Genomic DNA, 22983 nt, shown 5'->3' with positions numbered 1-22983 from the left:
GCTCTAATCTAGTAGTTCTTGTACAGGGCAAATTTGTCTTCTACATAGACATTTGTCAATATGTAGAAACATTTTTTTGTTGTCATAATTTGGGGGAGTGGTGGGGTGTTGGAGGGTATGCTGTTGGCATCTATGAGGTAGACACAAGAGATGCTGTTACACATCCTTACAATGGCAGGATGGACTCCGACAACATAGAATTATCCGGCCCAAAAGTTTAATGGTGCTGAAGCTGAGACACTGCTCTAGCCTCGTATCATGTCTCCTCCACCCTAAGTCACCTGTTACCCACATCTGTGCCACAGATTCAGACTACATGCTACTGTTGGTAAAATTCATGTGTTAATCTTGTCTCCCTAATTACAGTGCGAGTACCCTTGTTTTCTCTCTTCTTATCTTAGAGCTTGCACAAAGGATGTGCTCAATTCCTGATTAAGACTAGGAATGAATCAGCTGGGAAGCAGCTTGTCACAAGTATTATTTGAACTATGAAATTCAACAGAGAAGAAAAACAGCTACACACAGCTCATACTCTGAAGCACACTCACTGATATGACAAATGGCTCATAAATGGAGCTTTTCTGCCCTAACTTCGCAATAACTGAACCCCAGACTCCAGAAAATTGCTCGTGAAGAAAAATAATCAATTTTACCTTGATCCCAGAAGCACTATCCCTAGGGTGATGGCTCTGGACATAGACAAAGAAATGGAATCACAATAGATACTAAGATACTATTTTGTTCTGTATTACACAATCATAGTAAGTTAAATAGTTAAATGCTATTTACTTTTCAGCTCATTTGGAGGTCACATGGGTATCCCACAATTAACATGTCTGAGAAGAAGCCCTGGATTCCTGAGTTCAAGGCCTACCCACTCTTCCTTCAGTAGCCAAATCCTAGCAAATGGCCCATCTATCTATCCAAGTGCCCAGGCTAAAACCCAGGGGTCGTTTTGGCTCCCTTTCCCTTCCTTCTTCAGGAGAGGTTGGCTTGTGGACTAAACATTACTTTTCTTGGACACAAGTGGTCCATTTGCTTATGTGTCATCTGCTACAGAGACAGAGTAGAGTGGCAGTGACAGAGCGTAGAGCCCATGAAGCTACAGTATTTACCATCTGGCTTTTTATAGGAGAAGTCTGTGGACCTCTATTCTGCAGCCCCCTCTCAAGTTCTGTTGACTCTCCTAAAGCCATCCTAAATCCCCTGCTCCCTCTGTCACCACTGGTGTCACTCTGGTCCAAGCTGCCAACATCCTTCTCAAACCACTGCAGTGGCCCTGAGAGGTCTCCCTCCTCCACACCTGTTCTTCTAGAATATGTTCTATACATATATGCTGAGGGACTGTAAAAAACTGTCAATGAGAGCGTATCCCTTCCCTGCTTCACTGACACTGGCCCTTACACTGAAAATAAAATTTGAACTTCTGGTCCCGGTCTGCAAGGCCATCTCAACTCCCCTCGTTAACCTTCCAGCAGCCGCCCTAGCCTCCATTCTATTTCTTCCTTAGGACCTTTACACTAACTGGCCCCTCTTCCTGGAATGGCTGTTCCCTTTGCACTGTGGTTTCCTTGCCTCAAATTTTCTTTCTGTGGTTGCTCAAATTTTCTCACCTAATCAAAAGGACCCCTTTCATTTGGACCCCACCACTTCTGCTCACTACACCTGGTTTTATTTTATTATCTCTGTCTGATAGTTTCCTGTTCATCTGTTTATTTCTGCCCTATCTCTCCTTCCTCTAGAATAAAAGCTTCATGAAATCAGAAGCCTGTTTGTTGGGCTCTATTCCCAGTGCCTAGCAATGTCCCCCTCAGAAGAGAAAACAAAGCAATTGTTTCTCATTCAAATTCATCCTGATTCATCAGTAGAAGTACAGACTGATAATTCTACAGTCTGCTAACTATGCCAAGAATTCTAACTTGAATTTCCTATACTCTTCAAGAAAGCAGAGGGGATGTCCTGACTCCTTAATGAGAATTATAAATCAAATACACATTTGTGATAAATAATGCACAAAAGCAAATAACTCAGTGTATTGAGTTTACCTTCAAGGAGGATGAGACATTCCTTTACCAAAAAAAAAAAAAAAAAAAAAAGGGCAAAAGGTTAGGTGTATCTACCACTGTGCATTATAAGTGTAACAGGAATAAAATGGAAACCATCTAATCAAATCTAAAACTGTATAAATGTGAGAGCAAATAAGTGAAGACTGTTTAGGCTTAAAAATTATAAGACCAAAATTCTGTTAAAAATTTTTAAGTCCAAATACACAGTTCCTTAAGATGCTGAAAGTGGGGCAACCCAGGTGGCTCAGTGGTTTAGCACTGTCTTCAGCCCAGGGCATGATCCTGGAGACCCAGGATCAAGTCCCACATTGGGCTCTCTGCATGGAGCCTGCTTCTCCCTCTGCTTTTGTCTCTGCCTCTCTCTCTCTCTCTGTCGTTCATGAATAAATAAAATCTTAAAAAAAAAAAAGATGCTGAAATTGGGAGGTAATTTTTACGCATCGTATAATGAAAGACCAAACCAAAACAGAGACACTTTTTTATATTTATCTGATCTCTTGCTACATCATCTGGAATATAAATGTGACCTGAATTCTCAAAATATTTGATAACTTTAAACCATAGCAATAAACCAAAAGAACAACTTAAAACTGCATTAGTAATAAAGACCAGAAGGCTCCTTAATCACAAACGTGAATGCCCTCCTGTTCAGTACTGTGGAAGGGCTAGGAAGTTTGCTAATTTTAACATGAACAACTTTTAGCAGCTAGGAAGAAATGAGGCAGAGTGCTGGATCTGATAAGAAGACTCAACTTCTGTGGCACCTAGGTGGCTCAGTGGTTGAGCATCTGCCTTCAGCTCAAGGTGTGATCCCGGGGTCCTGGGATTGAGTCCTTCATTGGGCTCGGTGCAGGGAGCCTGCTTCTCCCTCTGCCTATGTCTTTGCCTCCCTCTCTGTGTCTTTCATGAATAAATAAATAAAATCTTAAAAAAAAAAAGAGGACTCGACTTCCAAAACTATGGGAGAAACTAAGCATCATGGTAAGCAAGGAGGTCAATTACTTTGAGATACTGAATCAAAAACAAGGAGACATCAATATCTTCCCTTTCAAACAATTTTGCCAAACTGTGAAGTTGCTGATAGCTATGTGGCAGATTATACATTTATATATATATATATATAAGAGTTTAAGGTGAATTTCCCCATGTTTTAAAGTTTCTTCCCCTTTTTGGATTAAGGATACTTTACATTATGAAACAATTTAAAATAAGTTCCTTAGACAATGTCAGTCTACTATTCAAAGATGAGACACTTCTTGGCTAAGTGGAGGCCCCGTAATTCCTCTTAAGCCTTGATGAGGCTGTCTCACTGGGACAGAGCAGGATTTAATAAATAGTACCTATTATTACTATTATCTGTATAAAAAATATCCATTCCTGGGGCACCTGGGTGGCTCAGTCAGTTAAACATCCAACTCTTCAGTTTCAGCTCAGGTCATGATCTCAGGGTCGTGAGATTAAGCCCCATATCAGGCTCCATGCTCAGCATGGAGTCTGCTTGGGACTTCTTTCTCTCTCCATCTCCCCTTGCTCACATACACACACTCTCTTCCTCTCTCTAAAATAAATAAAATCTTAAAAAAAAAAAAAAAGATATCTATTCCCTATGAACTTGCCTTCAGTTCTATATATTTTTTTCCATTTAAAGGTATAACAATAAAAGAAAGGGCAAAATAAAGCATATTGAACATCCTCTTTTAAGGGTAAAATAAAGCTTGTAGAGCAGAGCTGACCAATGGCACTTTCTGTGAGGATAAAAATGTTCCATAACTGTGCATGTAGCTACTGAGCTCATGAAATGTGGCCAGTTGGGGAAGAACTGAATTTAACATTGTATTTAATTTTAATTAAATAGCCACATGTGGCTAGTAACTAGTGAACTGGATGCTAGAGAATAGGCTTAACTGGACCAATATGACTCACTGAAATGATGTTCTAGGATCTTGGCTATGGACATGCCAATCAATGCATTTTCTTGTCATTTAGAGCAGCCGGTGACACAGACTTTTATAGGCAAATAGACTTGGATTGGGATTCAAGCTCTGTCATCTTTTTGCTATGTGGTTACGAGGTGGTGAAACTCCCACTGCCTATCTCCTTAACTGTAATAATATAGTACTCAATACAATAACAACAACAAAAAATAAAAGGCATCCAAAATGGTAAAGAAGAAGTAAAACTTTCACTATTTGCAGAGGACATCATACTATATGCAAAAAAATCTGAAAGACTCCATCAAAAAATAGCTAGAACTGATAAAGTGATTCAGTAAAGTTGCAAGATACAAAATCAATTGACAGAATTCTATTTCATTTCTATACACTAATAATGAAGCAACAGAAACAGAAATCAAGAAAACAATCCCATTTACAATTATACCAAAAACAATTAGCTACCTAGGAATAAAGCTAACCAAAGAGGTAAAGACCTATATTCTGAAAACTATAAAACTATAAAACACTGATGAAAGATGCTGAAAATAACATAACAAAATGGAAAGCATTCCATACTCATGGATCAGAAGAACAAATAAGGTTAAAATGTCTATACGGGGATCCCTGGGTGGCGCAGCGGTTTGGCGCCTGCCTTTGGCCCAGGGCGCGATCCTGGAGACCCGGGATCGAGTCCCACATCGGGCTTCCGGTGCATGGAGCCTGCTTCTCCCTCTGCCTGTGTCTCTGCCTCTCTCTCTTTCTCTCTCTGTGACTATCATAAATAAATAAAAAAAAAATTAAAAAAAAAAAAAAGATTAAAAAATGTCTATACGACCCAAAGCAATCTACACATTTATTGTAGTCCCTATCACAAAATCAAAGCATTTTTCATAGAACTAGAAAAATAATTCTAAAACATATATGGAACCACAAAAGACCCTGAATAACCAAAGCAATCTTGAAAAAGAAAAGCAAAGCTGGCGGCATGATTCCAGACTTCAAGCTACATTACAAAGCTGTAGTGATCAGGACAGAATGGTATTGACACAAAAATAGACACAATGGAACAGAAGAGAAAACCTGGAAATGGACTAACAATTATGTGGTCAGCTCATCTTCGACAAAGCAGTAAAAAATATCCACTGGGAAAAATACAGCTTCTTCAACAAATGCTGTTGGGAATACTGGACAGCAATATGCAAAAGAATGAAACTGGAACACTTTCTTACAACATACACAAAAATAAATTCAAAATGGATGAAAGACCTAAATGTGAGAACCATAAAAATCCCAGAAGAGAGCATGGGCAGTAACCTCTTTGACATCAGTTGTCACAAGTTTTCTCTAGTTATGTCTCCTGAGGCAAGGGAAACAAAAGCAAAAATAAACATTAGGACTATATATCAAGATAAAAAGCTTCTGCACAGAGAAGGAAAGAATCAACAAAACTAAAAGGAAACCTACAGAATGGGTGAAGATATTTGCAAATGACATATGTGATAAAGGGCTAGTATCCAAAATATATAAACTTATAAAACTCAAACCCAAAAAACAAATAATCCAATTAAAAAATGGGCAGAAAACATGAACAGACATTTCACCAAAGAAGACATACAGATGGCTAACAGACACATGAAAATATGCTCAACATCACTCATTGTCAGGGAAATGCAAATCAAAACTACAATGAGATATGGCTAAAATAAAAAAAAACACAAGAAACAAGTGCTGTAGAAGATGTGGAGAAAAAGAACCCTCTTATACTGTTGGTGGGAATGCTAACTGGTACAGGCACAGTGGTAAACAGTATGGAGGCTCCTCAAAAAGTTAAAAATAGATCTACCCTATGATCCAACAATCACACTACTGGGTATTTACCCAAAGAATACAAAAAACACTAATTCAAGGAGATACATACACCCCTATGTTTATAGCAACATTATCTACAATAGTTAAGATATAGAAGCAGCCCGAGCATGCATCATCTGATGAATGGATAAAAAAAGATGTGGTATCTATATATAGTGGTGCATTATTCAGCCATAAAAAATGAAAGTTGGGCAGCCTGGGTGGCTCAGCGGTTTTGCACTGCCTTCAGCCCAAGGTGTGATCCTGAAGACCCGGGATCGAGTCCCACATCGGGCTCCCTGCATGGAGCCTGCTTCTCCCTCTACCTGTGTCTCTGCCTCTCTATCTCTGTGGGTCTCTCATGAATAAATAATATAATCTAAAAAAAAAAAAAAAAGAATGAAAGCTTGCCATTTGAAATGATACAGATGGAGCTAGAAAGAATAATGCTAAGTGAAATAAGTTAGAGAAAGACAAATAGAATATGATTTCACTCATAGGTGGAATTTAAGATGAGCAAAGGGAAAAAGAGAGACAAATTAAGAAACAGCTTCTTAACTAAGAGAACAAAATGATGGTTACACAAAGGGGAGGTGCGTGGGGTTGGGTTAAACAGGTGATGGGGAATAAGGAGTACACTTGCAATGAGCACCAGGTAATGTAAGGAAGTGTTGAATCACTATATTGTACACTTGAAACTAATATAACACTGTCCATTAACTGGAATTAAAATAAAAACTTAAAAAGTCTTATAAAATTTAAAAAACACAGTGCTCACCTCAGAGAGTTCTCTTGAGGATTAGCATTTACAAAATTGAAGGGCCAGATATGAATTTATATTTTTTCATTTAACATATATGACCTTCTGTACACACACAATGCGCCAGACATGATCTCAGGTGGCATGGATGAGGTAGTGAGTGAGACCAAGTCTCTGCTCTCATGGAGGTCACAAGAAAGTGTGAGTGCCATGAGGGAGAATCACAGAGCAGAGAGGGATGCTAGGGTTTGATGTTATTTTCTACAGGGAGGGGACAGCAGGCTTCTTGGATAGAACCTCTGAGCCGAAGCCTGAAGGATTTGAGAGAGCCCTGTGGCCCCCTTGAAGAAGAGACATTCAGACTGAGGGAAGGGCAAGTGCTAGGGCATTGGCACAGGACCTTGGAGCCGACCTGGGATGACGAGAAGTCATTTTGACACGAGGACTGCTGGGATTCAATTGACTTGCAATCACTTTAGTAGGAGAATGGACCCTAGGAAGCTCTCAGATGGGCTGCAAGGCCATAGCCAGGCCAGGCACCATATGATGGATGGCAGAGGCCAGGGACAAAGTGGGAAGTCGACGGAGCTGGGGCTTTTGAGAGGGAGAAGTGACGGAACTTGCTGATGAGAATACACTGAATTCTATCACTATTAGGATATCACTCTGCAACCAACCTGGATTCCCCTTTTCAGAGGCCCTGCAGCTCAATCTGAAAGATTCTTGCAGTCAAACATTTAAGTGGTGCAATTTGCCATTCATTCTCCAGTCCAAGACCAGAGGGCAAAGAGAAGAGCGGCACCTGATCATCTGGGTTTAACTCGGGCACACAGCTCACTGCAGTTCTAATTATGATGGTTTAGCATCGCTTCAGAAGGAAAAAAAGTACACACAAAGATCTAATGCTAATGATGTGCTCAGATGATGAGATTAGATATTGCTTTTCCTATATGGATCAATGATGATTTAATGAACTAAATATCATCAGTAAATTTTGATGAAAAATTAAGTGGCATCTATTTGCCCACAGACTTCAGACCTTATTCATTACTTTATATGTAAGATATACTCCTTAATAGTTATGGTATTGAAGTCTCTCATCTATAAGCCAAGATGCTGCTTAGCATAGTGGTTAAGAGCCCAGTCTCTAGAATCTAAACTTCTGGGTTCACATCCTGGCTTTGCCACTAACCAGATGTGTGATTCTGGGAAATCACTGTCCTCTCTCCAGAGCTTTGTATCCTCTGCTCCTAAATGGAGCTAAGATTTTACTTCCCTCATGGGGCTCTTTTAAATTATGATATATAAAATGTTTAGAGCCAACTTTGCCTGGCACATGGTGGAAGTGTTCACTGTTTTACTATAAGTGGTTTAAACAAGGAAGAGTCTTATACGTATTTTTCCAACCAAACCAGAAATCTCCCCTTTACTTTATATGAAGCAAATTTAGCTGCGGCATTTCAACACTGAAAGCAAAAATAATTTCTTCATTTGTTTTCCTAGTGGAGGGGCTAACAATCACTGCCTTCGTTTCCCTGAGGACCCTGCTCAGAATCACAATGCAAATTAAGGCAGGGCAATGCAGTCACAACAACAGGGTGCAGTGAGGTTTTATTTAAGTGTGTGTCTACGTATTGCCTGTACCATGGTAACAAGCCTGACACATGCGAGCACTCAATCGACGAGAGCAGGAACATGGTCATTACCATCACCACCACCACTTCCATATCTAATTTTTGGCTTTCAATGTCTCTGTGTCATGCTTGTCAAGGTATGAGGCATGACTACGAAGCTGACTACGAATGAGATGGACCTTAGGGAAGATCGAGCAACCTGCTTCTTATACAGTCGACTTGAAAAGGAGAATATTATTCAGAAATGAAAATAATTGTTTAGTTTTTTTTTTTTTTAATTTTTATTTATTTACTTATGATAGAGAGAGAGAGAGAGAGAGGCAGAGACACAGGCAGAGGGAGAAGCAGGCTCCATGCATCGGGAGCCTGATATGGGATTCGATCCCGGGTCTCCAGGATCACGCCCTGGGCCAAAGGCAGGCGCCAAACCGCTGCGCCACCCAGGGATCCCAATTGTTTAGTTTTATAACCCAATTTTCCAAGTGAGATGTCACAGAACCTAAATGGATAAGGTCCATGAGGGTAGGAGCCTCAGAGTGGTTGCCACTCTAGTTGTACATCAGAATCACCTGTGGAGGGACACCCAGGTGGCTTAGCCGCTGAGCGTCTGCCTTCAACTCAGGTCGTGATCCCCAGGTCCTGGGACCCAGTCCCATATCAGGCTCCAGGAAGGGAGCCTGCTTCTCCCTCTGCCTATGTCTCTGCCTCTCTCTCTTTCTCTGTTTCTCTCATGAATAAATAAATAAAATCTTAAAAAAAAAATTTTGCCCATGGAGCTTCTACAAAAAAACAGAATGCCTGGCAGTCATACCCTGAGATTAGTATACCGTACATCTGGATAGAGCTTTTTTTTTTTAAGATTTTATTTTATCTTTTGAGAGAGAGAGAGAGTGTGTGTGCGAGCTGGAGCGGTGGGTAGAGGGAGAGGGAGAAGGAGAGTAGGGAACCAGACTCCTCCCACTGAGGATTGAGCCTGACATGGGGCTTGATTCCCTGTGATCATGACCTGAGTCGAAATCAAGAGTCAGACATTTACCCAACTTGGCCACCCAGGCACCACCCTCTTTTTTCTTAAATAAAAAGCCAGCCCTAATTGCTTCTGATATTGGTAACAGCAGTAAAACACTACTGATTTATTGTGATTACTTCTATGCCAGCAATTAGCACAAATGCTATATGATTTTATCTCCATCAGGCACATGCAAATTAAGTACTATTATTCCCATTTTTTCAGATGACTTGCCTAAGGTCATAAAGCAAATAAAACTAGAAGCTGTGATTTAAATTTCCATCATCTGGCTCTAGAATCTTATGCCCTTTTCTTTACATATTTGTTTAAACCAGCTTGTTCAAAGGGTAAAAACAGGAATTACCACGTAGGCACTCATGATTCAAGATTAGCTTCCTTTGGGAGACCACTGATCCCCTGGCTAGTAGTAAATGCCCTCATGCTATGATTAGGACTCTCCTTAACTCTTCAAGATCTTATAGAATCTGCTACTAAAGCAATAGCTGCCCAACAAAAATTCCTAGACTCTCTGGCCAAAGTTGTTCTTGGTAATAGAATAGCTTTTGATTATCTTTTAGCTAACAAAGGAGGTGTCTGTACTATGGCCAGTATCACTTGCTGCACCTGGATTAACACTTCTGCATTAGCTGAAATTCAGCTATGTAAGATCATCAAAAAAAGCCAGTTGCCCTAATAAAATGACTTCTTCACTGGGGTCTTGACTTCTTTGATTCTGACTGGTTTGGGTCTTAGGGACCATGATTCCAAAGTACATTCCAGACATTGCTAATTATCCTATTTATAATAATCCTAACAGTCTCCCTGGTGCATTATAGTCTCTCAGAAGCTTGCTTTTTTTTTTTTCTCTCAGAAGCTTTAAATGCATGTTTGCAACTGCTAAGCACCAAGCAAATAATCCTCCAGTACCGGATCATCAGAAAAGCAACAAAGAGCATGACCAGCTTAAAAAACGTGAACCTGAATTTGTGACCTGTGAATACCACACAGAGATTTAACAAAAAGATGTCACGACCTGTGTGTACCATCGCAGAAGATTAGCGAAAACTGTGAGAACTTCAGAACAGTCATTAGGAGTAGGGCTAATGCCTTAAACTTTGGTCACATCTCTTAGGCTGGGAATCTGATTAAAAGGAGGGAATTGTTAAAAATGAAACTCCAGGCCCAAAATGGAGCCATTTATGCTAAGCACCGTATCACCAAACTGAGACTTAAATCTTAGCTACAGTTTTGGCCTCTCCTAGGAATGTAATCTTCAATCACTCCACCTGGAGTTACCTAGTAATTCAGCACTAATAAGGTAACATGCCTGATAGATGCCTGCTTTCCCTTAAAGAAAGGTAACCTTGGGGCGCTCAGTGGTTAAGCGTCTGTCTTGGGTTCAGGTAATGATCCCAGGATCCTGGGATCAAGATTGGGCTCCACATCGGGCTCCCTGCTCAGTCAGGAACCTGCTTCTCCCTCTGCCTTCTTCCCCCTGCTTATGTTCTGCTCTTTGTCAAAGAAATGAACAAAATCTTAAAATAAATAAACAAATAAGATAGTTATAACCAACCTGCTTTTGGTAGTATAACTCCCATGTCCCACTCTTTTCTGCATTAAAAAGGCCTTCCATTTTGTACAGCTCCTCAGAGTTCCTTTCCTTCTGCTACGTGGGATGCCCGATTCATGAATCACCGAAGAAAGCCAATAAAGCCTTTAACATTTACTCAGTTGAATTTTGTTTTTCAACATATTAATGACATCATTTTGTGCATAAAGGTAGAGCCAAAAAGGGTCACTCTGAAGATGATCTAGTTCAAAACATCCATTTTGTTGATAAAGAAATGAGTCTCAGGACAGGAGCAGTAACCTGGACAGACATGCAGAGCAGCTAAGAGTGGAGGTGGACCTACGGGGATCCACTTGACACCCCAGTTCAGCTTTCTTTTCAACACACACTATTTCTCAAAAGCAAAACATGTGTTCCCCACTTCCTTAAAGTTTTGCCAAATCTTGAAACAGAATATCCTGACTCAATACAATATTATATCCTAAAGATATCCCAACTACCAAGTGGTGTGAATTAGCCAAATACACCAAATATACTCTGAGGCACAGGTAATTCCGTTACATATAATAACCACCCCCCCCTTTTTTTTATGAAAAGCAAGACAAAACAAACAAAAACCTTTATGGGACAAACGATCTTTTGTCAATAAAAAAAACAGTATTGAAAAAAATAGTAATCACCTTCTAGCATAATTTTCCAACACCTCAAAAAAGGCCTCTAGATTCACCCCAGTGTCACGCAACAGGCATCTGAATGCAAATACTATGTAAAAGTAAAATAAATAAAAAGCATTCTTTTGACTGCACAGCAGAGGGAGGAGGAGGAAAGGAAGCACCACGGGAAGATGGGGAGCTGACCCTAGGAAGAAGGTAGTGCCCCATGAAGAACATGACTGACGAACCAGTAGGCAGGGACGTGTTTACAGAGAAGAGACTTGTAAATAAGTCAGTAATGGTCCCAGCTGCCAGGGCATGTGGATGGACAACCCCACCAACTCCATGCCTGATCCAGGAAACTGTCTAATCCCAGAAATTTACAAATGATATTTTAACTTCTGCTTGATTTCCAGTTTGGGAAAAAAAATACCAAAAATCAAAATGTCCCCGATCTTGACAAGAACAGGTATCAAAAATGAGAAGATTAAGAATTAAAACAAAATATCGCTGTAGCTGGTTCTGTCCCACAGTAGAAAAGGCCAGTTCTTTAAAGTACAGAAAGCCTCATCCTCGAGATTTGAATCCCAAGACTCACAAGAATCATGAGTTTATCAATCTGCTTACCAGGAGTTTTGACAGAAATGAGATTCATTAGAAAGAATCTGAGAAGTGGCCATTTACTTTCTCATTCAACCTAGATGCTGTCTTTGTTGCTTCACTAAACCTTCTCATTTACACCCCCACCATACAGGAGTGATGATTAAAATGTCAGCCCTAGTTCCAATAGCTAATATATGGCGGAAACAAATATATTTATATGCTTTCTAGAAAGATTAATAGTAGCTGGTGCTAGCCTGCCAAATGCAGATGTACAAACTTTCTATCCAATACATAAATCAAACACAAGGCATATGGTGTATTTTAAAGACTGCTGATGTTAGAGTGATTTTAAATTACTCAGGTTCTGGAATAAACTATGTAGATGTTGACTAATGTGGCAATATATTCTGGGTCTTTCCATATTAATTTAAGTTTATAAAATGTAATGGCCTTAACAAAAAGGTCTTAGAAATTAAGAAGAGAGAATGCAAACATATTTGAAATCAAGGGGTATGTTTCTATAAAACATGTATGTATGGGTATGTATGGTAGTTTGGGCATATTCATTACAATATGGTTCCAGTAACTGTGGTAGTTAGTATGTTGTAATGAGACTTTATTTTTTGGTCTCCTTAAAGTGAACCTAATAGAATGAAATGACAAACGAAATGAAGGAGCAAATAAATCAGGTAGGAGAGCAGGGTGGTTTGTGGCCATCAAATGAGCAGTGGCTAAATCAGAAAGGGCCCTGATGGACCAAGAACCATTTAAGTTTTCAAGTTGCTGGCCATAGAAATCAGTGATTATGCAAAAACTAGTGTTATTGAGAAGTTGGGCAGAGCACTGAACAGATTTGAGCTTTACTTCACAGTCATATTTTGGGTTGGCACCTTCCAACCTTTCAAGGACATGGTAAAAGTGAGATAAGAGCATATGCCAATATGAAAGGTGCTTTGTAAATTGCCAGCTTATCCATAAGCATCACTTATTGTCCTTGTCGTCATCATCATCACCACCAGCTACTACTATCATCACCACCACCAGCCACTACCATCATCATTACCACCACCACCACCACCTTCATCATTCTGAAGCTCAAGTCACTTTCTACTACATCTCAGTCACTGCTGAAAAAACAATGACCTATGCAGTCAAGTGATCCAGGTACAAGAAGATTTTTCAAAATGACATCATAGAAGATAACAGGTTAAAAAATTAAATCCGCACAATGGCTTTTACAACTATTTTAGAAGGGTTGGCTGAGCATTTCAGTTCACACAGATAGTTGCTCTGAATTTTGGATTTCCTTCCAATGACCTGAATCATTTTGACTACAGAACACACAACTTCATGAGAGCATGAGAACACAGTTGCTGTAACACACATGAACTCCTCTGTTGCAATGGAACCATGAGGAAATAAAAGTCTAGTTTCTGATCTCTTTTCAGATGGTCAGAGTATGTTGTGCATGAAACAAATTGTGTTGGGAAAAACTGACTGAACAAGATCAATCAAGACCAGTCACAAACACATATCCAGGAGCAAAGCATTTCAACAGTGTGGAAAGTATTTCTCAGTGTGAGATAGTGGGAGTTCTGGTGAGGCAGAGGTAAGCAGTGCAGGCTTCGGAAAGAAGAAAATCTAACGTCTCAAGATTAAGAATCCCTAACTTCTCTGAGATCCTTCACCACTTCATTAAAATGTGGGTATGTTGACATATGTTTCTCATATAATTGGTGGAGAGCTGTTGCTCCTACCAAGTATAAATAATTGCATACTCATACATTATCTTTTCATTCATGAATGCCTAGCAGGAGTCAGGTATTATGTTAAGTGCGGGGATCCAATGTCAGCAGGTAGACGTGGGCCCTGCCTACTTTATGAATCTTTTATCTAGTAAAAAAAGAGCAACAAAGAAATAAACACACAAAACAATGACTTGCAATGATAATAATAATGATGTGATAAAGGCAATGAAAAATGGGGGTGCTGCAGTAAAGACTACAAGGAAGTAGGGGACTACTTTATTTTTACTTATTTTTTAAAAGATTTTTTTTTTTTAATTTCTTTGAGAAAGAGGCAGAGAGAGCACAAGCTGGGGGAGGGTCAGAGAAAGAAAGAGACAAGCAGACTCCCTCTTGAGCAGGAAACCTGATGTGGGGCTTGATCCCAGGACCCTGAGACCATGATCTGAGCTGAAGTCAGATGCTTAACCAACTGAGCCACCCAGGCACCCTGGGGAACTACTTTAAATAAGTAATCAGACAAACCATCACACAGGAGGAGACTTGAATGAGATTTGAGCCAGCCAAGTGAACAGCTGGGGAAAGAACATTCCAAGAAGAGGGAACAGGAAATGCAAAGGCCCTGAGACAACCAGGGCTTGGAGCACTAAAGGCATTTCCAAAAAGAAATCAGGTGGCTGGAGCATAGTGACAAGTGGAGAAGGGTGTGAGATGAAGCTAGAAGAGTGGCACAGAGCCACATTTTGCATGCACATTATATAGGGCAGATTCAGGAGAATAAGTACAGAGATTTAAAAATATTAATGGTTTTTTACGTTTTTTAAATATTTTATTTATTTATTTGACAGAGAGAGAGAGCACAACCAGGGGAGCTACAGGCAGAGGGAGAGGAAGAAGCAGGCTTCCAGCTAAGCAGGGAGCCTGATGCAGGGCTCATTCCTAGGACCTTGGGATCATGTCCGAAGCTGAAGGCAGAGGCTTAACTGACTGAACCACTTAGGTGCCCTTATTAATGGTTTTTTTTTTTTTTTTTTTTTTTTATTAATGGTTTTTTAAAAGCACAATGTGATTTACATTCAAAAGTATCACTCTGGGGGGATGCCTTGGTGGCTCAGTGGTTGAGCACCTGCCTTTGGCCCAGGGCGTCATCCTGGAGTTTCGGGATCGAGTCCCACATTGTGCTCCCTGAGTGGAGCCTGCTTCTCTCTCTGCCTGTGTCTCTGCCTCTCTTTGTGTCTCTCATGAATAAATAAAATCTTAAAAAAAAAAAAAAAGTATCACTCTAGCTGGATGTGTATAACCTAACATATAAACATAACCTTTATCCTACAGAACCTACCATTTGGCAAAAATAGAAGGAATTTTGAATAGTTTCCAAATATTTAAATAAAAATGATCCTGAAGAGTAGACTAAAAAAAGCCTCCCAAAGCCACCTGAAGTCTGGTAAATTAAACAACAGATTCTGGGTTAAAAAAAAAAAAAAATCACAGAACACAAGAAAGCTACAACATACCTCCTCGTTGCACCAACAATGTCACCTCACTTCCCTTTGGACATTCGATCAGCATATCCACAACTTGGTTGTGGGTCAGAGCCTGCACGTTCTTTTTATTAACTTCCACTATAAGATCCCCTTCTTTCAGGCCACGGCACCTTGGACTGTCCACAATCTGTTTCACTCTTTGGCCGCCGCCACCGGGACTGTCTGCAATAGTAAACCCAAAGCCCATTGGCCCTTTGACTATATGAACAGTTATGAGTTCCGGCTGAGTGGCTATGGAGGAAGCCAAAGAGACAGTGTCATTGGGGTAACCATGGGAACCGTTTGAAGCCACGTCAGCAGGGCTGCTTGGCCTGGCATCCTTCATGCCATTGACTTTGCCTGTTTTACTGCTGTGACTAGCTGGCGAATCATAGGTCTCTTGCCCATTCACAATAATTGGTTCTTTATCCAAAATGGCCACCGAGGTCACTAAACTCGTATTGGGGTCGTCTGGGTCAAAAGGCAACGGGTAACCCCGGCAGAGTTCAAGGTCCACGCTGGCACCAATGGGAATGGACTGAAAGATTTTCACAACTTGTGCATGCGTGTGTCCCAAAACACAGGTGTCGTTCACGCTGACAATGACATCTCCTGCAAAAGATAAGAGTTTGGGGTTAAAAAGGAAAACCAACAGTAGCCAAAAAAAAATTCTAACAACATGATACTGTAAAATCCTACCAACAGGATGTGAACTGAAACTGGATTTGGGGGTAGTATCACAGGGCCCAAAGAGACTACTTCTATTACTTATTTTAACTGCTAATAAGGCATTCTTTAGTGTCTAGTGTCTTCCCTGCCTTCCCTGCTAATGAGAATATAATGATCATTGAAAGAACATTGAGATTTCTTCAAAAAAAAATTCTCACTGCAGAAATCCAAGTTTAGAATTCTTCTATTCAGACAGATCTAAGTTTTTAGTAAATTACTGCTTTATGGGTATTCAATAGCATCCTAACAGTAAAATGGCTCCAAAGTTCTAAATTTTTACCAGGGAATGCCTTGATAGAGTGGAGGAATCTGGTTAATGCACAGATTAAAAGCCATTTAGAAAGTCATGCACCCCTGATGCCGTCTGCTCTTGTCCAGGGGCTGAGTGGCAGGAAATGCGGGGGCCACCACGTGGCAGCATCATCTCTACCTGTCTCCATCTTGCCATCCAGTGCGGCAGGACCATCCAAGACCAAGCTCTTGATCTGCAGAAACTCGTCCGGTTCATCCCCTCCAACAACAGTGAAGCCAAAGCCACGACTGCTCTTCCGCAGCTTTGTGTGAATGAACTTGCCTTTCAACTCAGAAGGATTTCGTGTAAAAAAGGGTTTGCCTGGACGATAACAAGAAAAGCATAAGGAGAGTCCCTGTGAAAGTGAGAAGGTGAGTCAAATAAGAAATGACACAATTTATGGATAACTTCTCCAAGCTCTTGTACTTAAGGTTTTTAGGAAATTTCCTCTCTTGGTTGCACTAATAAGGTTCATCCCTTTGTTTAAGAAGGGGGAGATGGTATCTATTTAGTGTGTTTCAGCATGAAGATCCAAGAGAAGGTAGAAGAGAAAAATGGAACTGCTGTCCATCATCTGAAACACTTTTGGTTTCAGATCACATAGTTTGGCAGCAATGGAGCTGTCCTGAGACCCTTCACAGAAGATGAAGTGGGTCTTTGCTTTGTGTCTTCTGTTTTGCTATAGTTTATACTTTGCAATACAACATCCAATGTGTTGCCTTGGGCTTGGCTTCCACTTGCAAAACCAACAGAGCAAAAACTTGTTTCTAATCAAACAGAAAACATATTCTGAAAATACACTGAGGGACAATTGGATGCTCAGCAGTTGAGCGTCTGCCTTTGGCTTAGGTCATGATCCTGGGGTCCAGGATCGAGTCCCCCATCAGGCTCTCTGTGGGGAGCCTGCTTCTCCCTCTGCCTATGTCTCTGTCTTCTCTCTGTATCTCTCATGAATAAAGAAAATACATAGAAAATACTAGGAAACATATGGTCACAAAGAATAATTTGATAAAAATGTAGAATCACTACTTTCAAAATTAGAAGTCATTACTTTGAATTGAATTCTAAATTTATGTCATTTTTCCTATTAATTTTCATCTTTTAACTATTTGTAAAATAGCCCAGACATGTCCACTACTAAAATTTATTGTCTAAAAAAGTTTAGGACATGTGGTTTAGAATATTTTAAATCCAAAACATCGAGGGACCCGGGTGGCTCAGTTAATTGTCTGCCTTTGGCTCAGGTCATGATCCCGGGGTCCTGGAATTAAGCCCCACATGGAGCTCCCTGCTCAGTGAGGAGCTTGCTTCTCCCTGTCCCTCTACCTACCACTTCCCCCGCCTATTCCCTCTCTTATAAATAAATAAAATCTTTAAAAAAATCCAATACATCTAAACTAAATGGAAAAGTTACTAATAAGCCATATAGCTCCAAATTCAGTTGCCTTATTTAAAATAAATTAATAGCTATAGAGCTAAATAATTTCCAAACATACTACCTCTGAATTTTCACTGAATTTTCTTAATGATATCCACAATAACATTTTGTGCACAAACCAAACATTTTATTTGTGGTTTTGTTAGGCATTTCTCTATAATTGAGACTTACTAGAATTTCTCTGGCTATCCCAAACAGTGGACCTAATTTCACGTTTAGACTTTTTAAACTCTCCTAATTATACTTCCTAACTCCTGCTCTTTTTGCCATGGCTTCCCCACCTTCCCTATTTCTTTTCTATCAAAAGTGTTAATCAAAATAAAAACACCCAGGAGAAAAAGTCTCCATGTACCCCTGCACCAGAGCCTGGCACCCAGGAAGAAAAGTTATTTTTGGTTAACTGTAGCTAAAAGGCCTTTTTAAAAAAGGTCTCTGGGCACACATACAATTTTTAATTGCATATTTCAAAAGTTTCCGGGTCTTAAAAAGGCTCTTTTAAATTGCCCAGACTCTCAGTTCTGCTCATGAGCCTCCCTCTTGCCCGGGCAGTCCCAGGGCTGGTTGGAAGCTTGACAAACTACAGCCCTGTCACTGTGGCTAAAGAAAGGCAAGACTTTGAAGCATTCACCATGCAAGGTTGTCCGCCAAGACATCAGTAAGGTGGTGTCAAGTGCACTCAGGGCTTGTTGGGAGACAGCTGCCACGGCAATTATCAGATGGAAAATTGAGGACAGGAGTGAATAGCCTACATCCTTAAGGCAGGGGCAGCTAGGAAATTCGGAGAGCGTGAGGGGAAACACAGTTGAGTTCTGCAGAGACAGCACCAGCCGTCATCTTCACAATGAGGCTTACTCAGAGCATCTGATTAAAACTCGCCATACCTCCTCCATCACCCCCCACCCCCCGCCCTTTCCTGCTTTATTTCTGTCCCTAGCATTTATCACCATGCAACACAGCATAGGTTGTATGTATTGCTTCAGTAATGTGTCTCCTTCCTGCCCATCCCCGTGCACGGGGGCACCGCATGTGAACATGTGCACAAGCACAGTGATGTAAGCTCCAGAGGATTTCTGCTTGTAGACCTGGTGTGTAGAATTCTACCTGTTTCACTTGATGTGCTCCAAATATTTGTGCTGAATAAATGAGCGAAGGAACAACAGCTCAAAGAAATGAGATTTAACGTGTCTTTGAGAGGGCGGGAAGAGGTGGTTGGGTGTTTAAGCTTCTCACCCTTATTATAGGCAAAGTTAGAAAATGTGAAAATGTGCCTGGCAGTTTAACTGAATGAATTTTTTCAAAGCCATTAGCATACTGTGAACTTAGAATGTTTTCAGCTTAATAGAGACACGAGCAGAGCTTTGAAATGACACCGCTGACTTCCTTTTTTAACGCTTAACTAGGGTGGGAAGATCACAGGGTTTCACATTCATGCACGTTTTATTATGTTTTATGTATGAGTGGTCATCAGTTAATGGAGCTTTGGAAAAGAAGTGCTTTTCTACCTTCAAGCAGTGGCATTTGGAGCTCTCTGCTGCAGCCCTGTGGTACATGTTATTTTCTAAGAGATCCTAGTCTGTGGACAAGTCACCAGTTGTACAATCTTGTTATGTAGGAGAATCGCCTGATCAGCTCTTTTTTATTAAAGGTACTCATGTGTAGGGCTACTCTAGACTCGTTCAGGGTCCTTTGGGTTCTTACCTAAAATTCTGCTCTTGAATGACCCTTAGGGGCTTGCTTCTTTGCCAGGCTGGCACTGTTCTTGGCACCAGTGTTTGAATACCGTGGACCAGTGATGTCCAGTAGCACGTTCTATGACAAAGACGGTGCTCCATATGTGCACTGTCCAAAATGGCAGTCACTAGTCACATGTAGCTCCTGAGCCCTTGATATGTGGCTAGTGGAACTGAAGAACTGAATTTTTAATTTTTTAACTGTAATGAATTTAAATGGCAGCATGTAGCTAGTGGCATCTGTACCGAACAGCACAGGTTTACACTATGCAATGAGGTGTTTCCCCCCAACACAAAGAAAGACAAAAAAGCAAATGAACAAAAAGGGTTTTAGCCAGAAACTTAACTGTTCCTAATGACAATCAGGATTCAGATTGGGTACTCTACTACCTACTGGCTGTGTGGCCTTGGGCAAGTCACTAAAGCTCTCTCTGCCTGAGTGTTACATGTGTAAATAGAGGTAATGATGATACCAACCTCACTATTTAGGAGAGTTGTAAGGAATACTCGTGGCAGATAATATAGGTAAAGTGCTTTGCAGGTGTCTGGTAAATAAAAACAGCCCAATAAATGTGTGTTGTTATTTTAGAAGATGGTCATGGTAGTGGAGGGATGGCCACAGAAATCTCTTAAGCACCAGGTGGAACTGGAGAGTTTTCCTAAGAGCAACTCTCTTGAACATTATCATTTGCTGGAATTGGAAGTGCACTCTTGATCAAAGGAAAGTTTCACTGAGCACTGAACATAGTAAAATTAATACCAAACAGTCTAACCAACTTAGCTACTCCACTTCTTCCTGAGAGTACTATAGGATGGTGGATCAGCAGCAGGCAGAGAAGCCAGACAGCATGAGGTTGCAGAAGGAATTTTATACTTAAAAAATACAGAGGAGGCTACAATTATATTGTTATTAATGTTATTATCTGCTATGTTTTATCTTTATTAAAACCATTAGCACCATAAAAATGTGCACCCAAGCCAGGAGAAATTATTTTATATAAACTGGTCATATCACCAATCTCATGATATTATCAGTGAGGAAACAACTTCTTTCTCATGAAAATTGTCATGTAAGAATGAAAATTAGATGAAAGAGTTTTTCTACTTTTTATATCTAATACAATAATACTTCTTTAAAAATGTACAGAGGACAAAGATAAATTTTAGTCTTTTTAATGGGTCTGTACCACAAACATTCCCCAATTCTATCATATATAACACCCGTTCTATTTTTTCTTATTTAAAAGGAAAACAATAAGCAAAAAACCCTCCCAAATCTTCTCCATCATTTAAGAGTAATGAGGCCTGAAAGTAGCAAGATTCCGGAGATACCAATTTTCAAAAGTGAACCTCTTTGGGGCTCCTACCATTTGTGAATGTAAATGAGCAAGGCCCTATGAAACACTGTAAAACATGCAAAAATGCCAAACTACAGCAAGAAGAGGAGATGAGTATTTAGAATATAAAAATATCAAATAATTTTGTATCTAAACAAAATCTTAGTCAAAACCAAATATGTTGACAAGGATCTTGAAATATCTCGAGGTGCCTTTTCAAATTATCTTATTTGAGCCCAATACTAAACATCTGTAGTGTCTAAATCAGTGATTTACAACTCTGAGGTACCCCCCCCCCCCACCGGGGCATTGGGCAATGACTGGCACATTTTTAGTGGTCACAACAGGGGAAGGCTGCTACTGGCACCCAGTGTACAGAAGTAAACGATGCTGCTAAACATCTATTGCACAGGACAGGTTCCACACGACAGAGAATTATCTAGCCCAAAATGCCAACTGTGCTGAAGCTGAGAAACCATAATGGCAATTAGTTATCATTTTCAGAGCATTACAATAAGCTGAAGAAATTTACACAAAAAAAAAGCTTTCAATTTTCTTGACAAGTTTGATTAACAATATATTTAAAAGTTCTAACATTATGGTTTTCACTATCAAAGGAATGACTTGGGAGCTATGAGTTCCTTAAAACAAAACAAAACAAAACAAAACAAAACAAAACAAAAAAAAAAACAACTAAATTTTTGAGCTAAACCCCTGGTCATTATAAAAACACTTTACCCTGAAGTGGAGCTTCTCTGGCTGGCTCCGGATTGCTTGGAGGGTGGTTTGGAATAACAGGAGGCACAAGCGATGAATGATCTTCTGTCCATTCTATAAGAAAAAGAAACAATTTACTGTTTTCCCTCCAAGCTGCAGGTCAGCTCACTCAGGATCCACCTTCTTAATTATACAATGACCCAAACCAATAAAACCAGGCACAGAGAACTTAGATCGAAAAAAAAATTGGTATCTGATCCCAGTCTTTATTAAGGACATCATGATTCCCTGTGTGTCTATCTGTCTCTCTCTCTCTCTCTTAAGGCCTTTGATTGTCTCTTTCCTAAGACCTTTGACTGTCTGTCTCTACCTCCCAAGACCTTTGAAGAAAGAGATATTGTGATATAAACAATAAAAACTTCAATTTTCTCTGGCTAGAGAGTCCTTAAGTGAGACCAAGTAAAAAATATCAGGAAAGGTAATACAATCAATTGATGCCAGCCCAGTAAGGGCATAAACTTCTCTCATGCAGTTGAGACACAGGCTGAGCTGCTGAAGCCTGCTTGTCTGAGGTGGTAAAGGTGATTTCAGCAGTTTGCTTACGTGCTATTCCCTACCATCTCTCAAACCCGAATGGGACCTATCACCAATACTGCTGTGTCCTAACTACTCATACTCAACTTGGAAGCTCAGAAATAACTCACTGTGAGTGGCCCTTGAGATTTACAGTCACTTTCCAGCTAAGCTAATATATTCAACTGTACACCTCCATTCCCCAAACAGCACTTTCTAACACAATAGTTTCACCAGCTTGCAAAAATTTTTTAAGATATCTTTTTTAAATAGAAAAGAGATGAAGGTAGAAAGGAGAATTTTTCCAGAGGTGCACACACATACACACACACACACACAGATACACACATACACACTCTATCTGAAATACAGTCTAGGGGGTGCCTGGCTGGCTTAGTTGGTAGAGCCTGCAAGTTTTGAACTTAGGATCATGAGTTCTAGCCCCACGTTGGGTGTAGAATTTACTTAAAAAACAAACGAACAAACCAAACAAAAAGCACAACAGTAAAATACAATCTATGGCAGTGATTGGCTACCTTTGGTTTATAGGCTGAATTTGGCCTTAGTGTCCATTTTTATACAGCTTTTTAAAAAAATATTTTATTTATTTATTCATGAGAGAAACAGAGAGAGAGAGAGAGAGAGAGAGAGAGAGGCAGAGACATAGGCAGAGGGAGAAATAGGCTCTATGCAGGGAGCCCGATGCAGAACTTGATCCTGGAACTCCGGGTTCATGCCCTGAGCCAAAGACAAATGCTTAACCACTGAGCCACCCAGGCATCCCTTTATACAACTTTTGAGACAAGGATGGCTTTTCTATTT

The 22983-nt window shown here is 40.2% G+C and overlaps 1 protein-coding gene across 17 annotated transcripts in view; it reads right to left on the bottom strand.

Moving 5' to 3' along the window:
• The window catches only part of MAGI1 (membrane associated guanylate kinase, WW and PDZ domain containing 1), a 638869-nt gene that overhangs the window by 62131 nt on the left and 553755 nt on the right, over window positions 1–22983 (bottom strand). For all 17 annotated transcript variants that reach the window (XM_077858168.1, XM_077858158.1, XM_077858160.1 and 14 more), the window contains 3 exons: window positions 21610–21702; window positions 16505–16687; window positions 15337–15957 (listed from right to left, as the gene is read on the bottom strand). In XM_077858168.1, coding sequence (XP_077714294.1) covers window positions 15337–15957; window positions 16505–16687; window positions 21610–21702 — 897 coding nt within the window. The remainder of the gene's footprint in view (window positions 1–15336; window positions 15958–16504; window positions 16688–21609; window positions 21703–22983) is intronic.

Source organism: Canis aureus, chromosome 19, assembly GCF_053574225.1.
Source record: "Canis aureus isolate CA01 chromosome 19, VMU_Caureus_v.1.0, whole genome shotgun sequence".
NCBI lineage: Eukaryota > Metazoa > Chordata > Mammalia > Carnivora > Canidae > Canis > Canis aureus.
The sequence above is the reverse complement of the archived record's forward strand: the minus strand, read 5'-3'. Positions and strand labels throughout refer to the sequence as shown.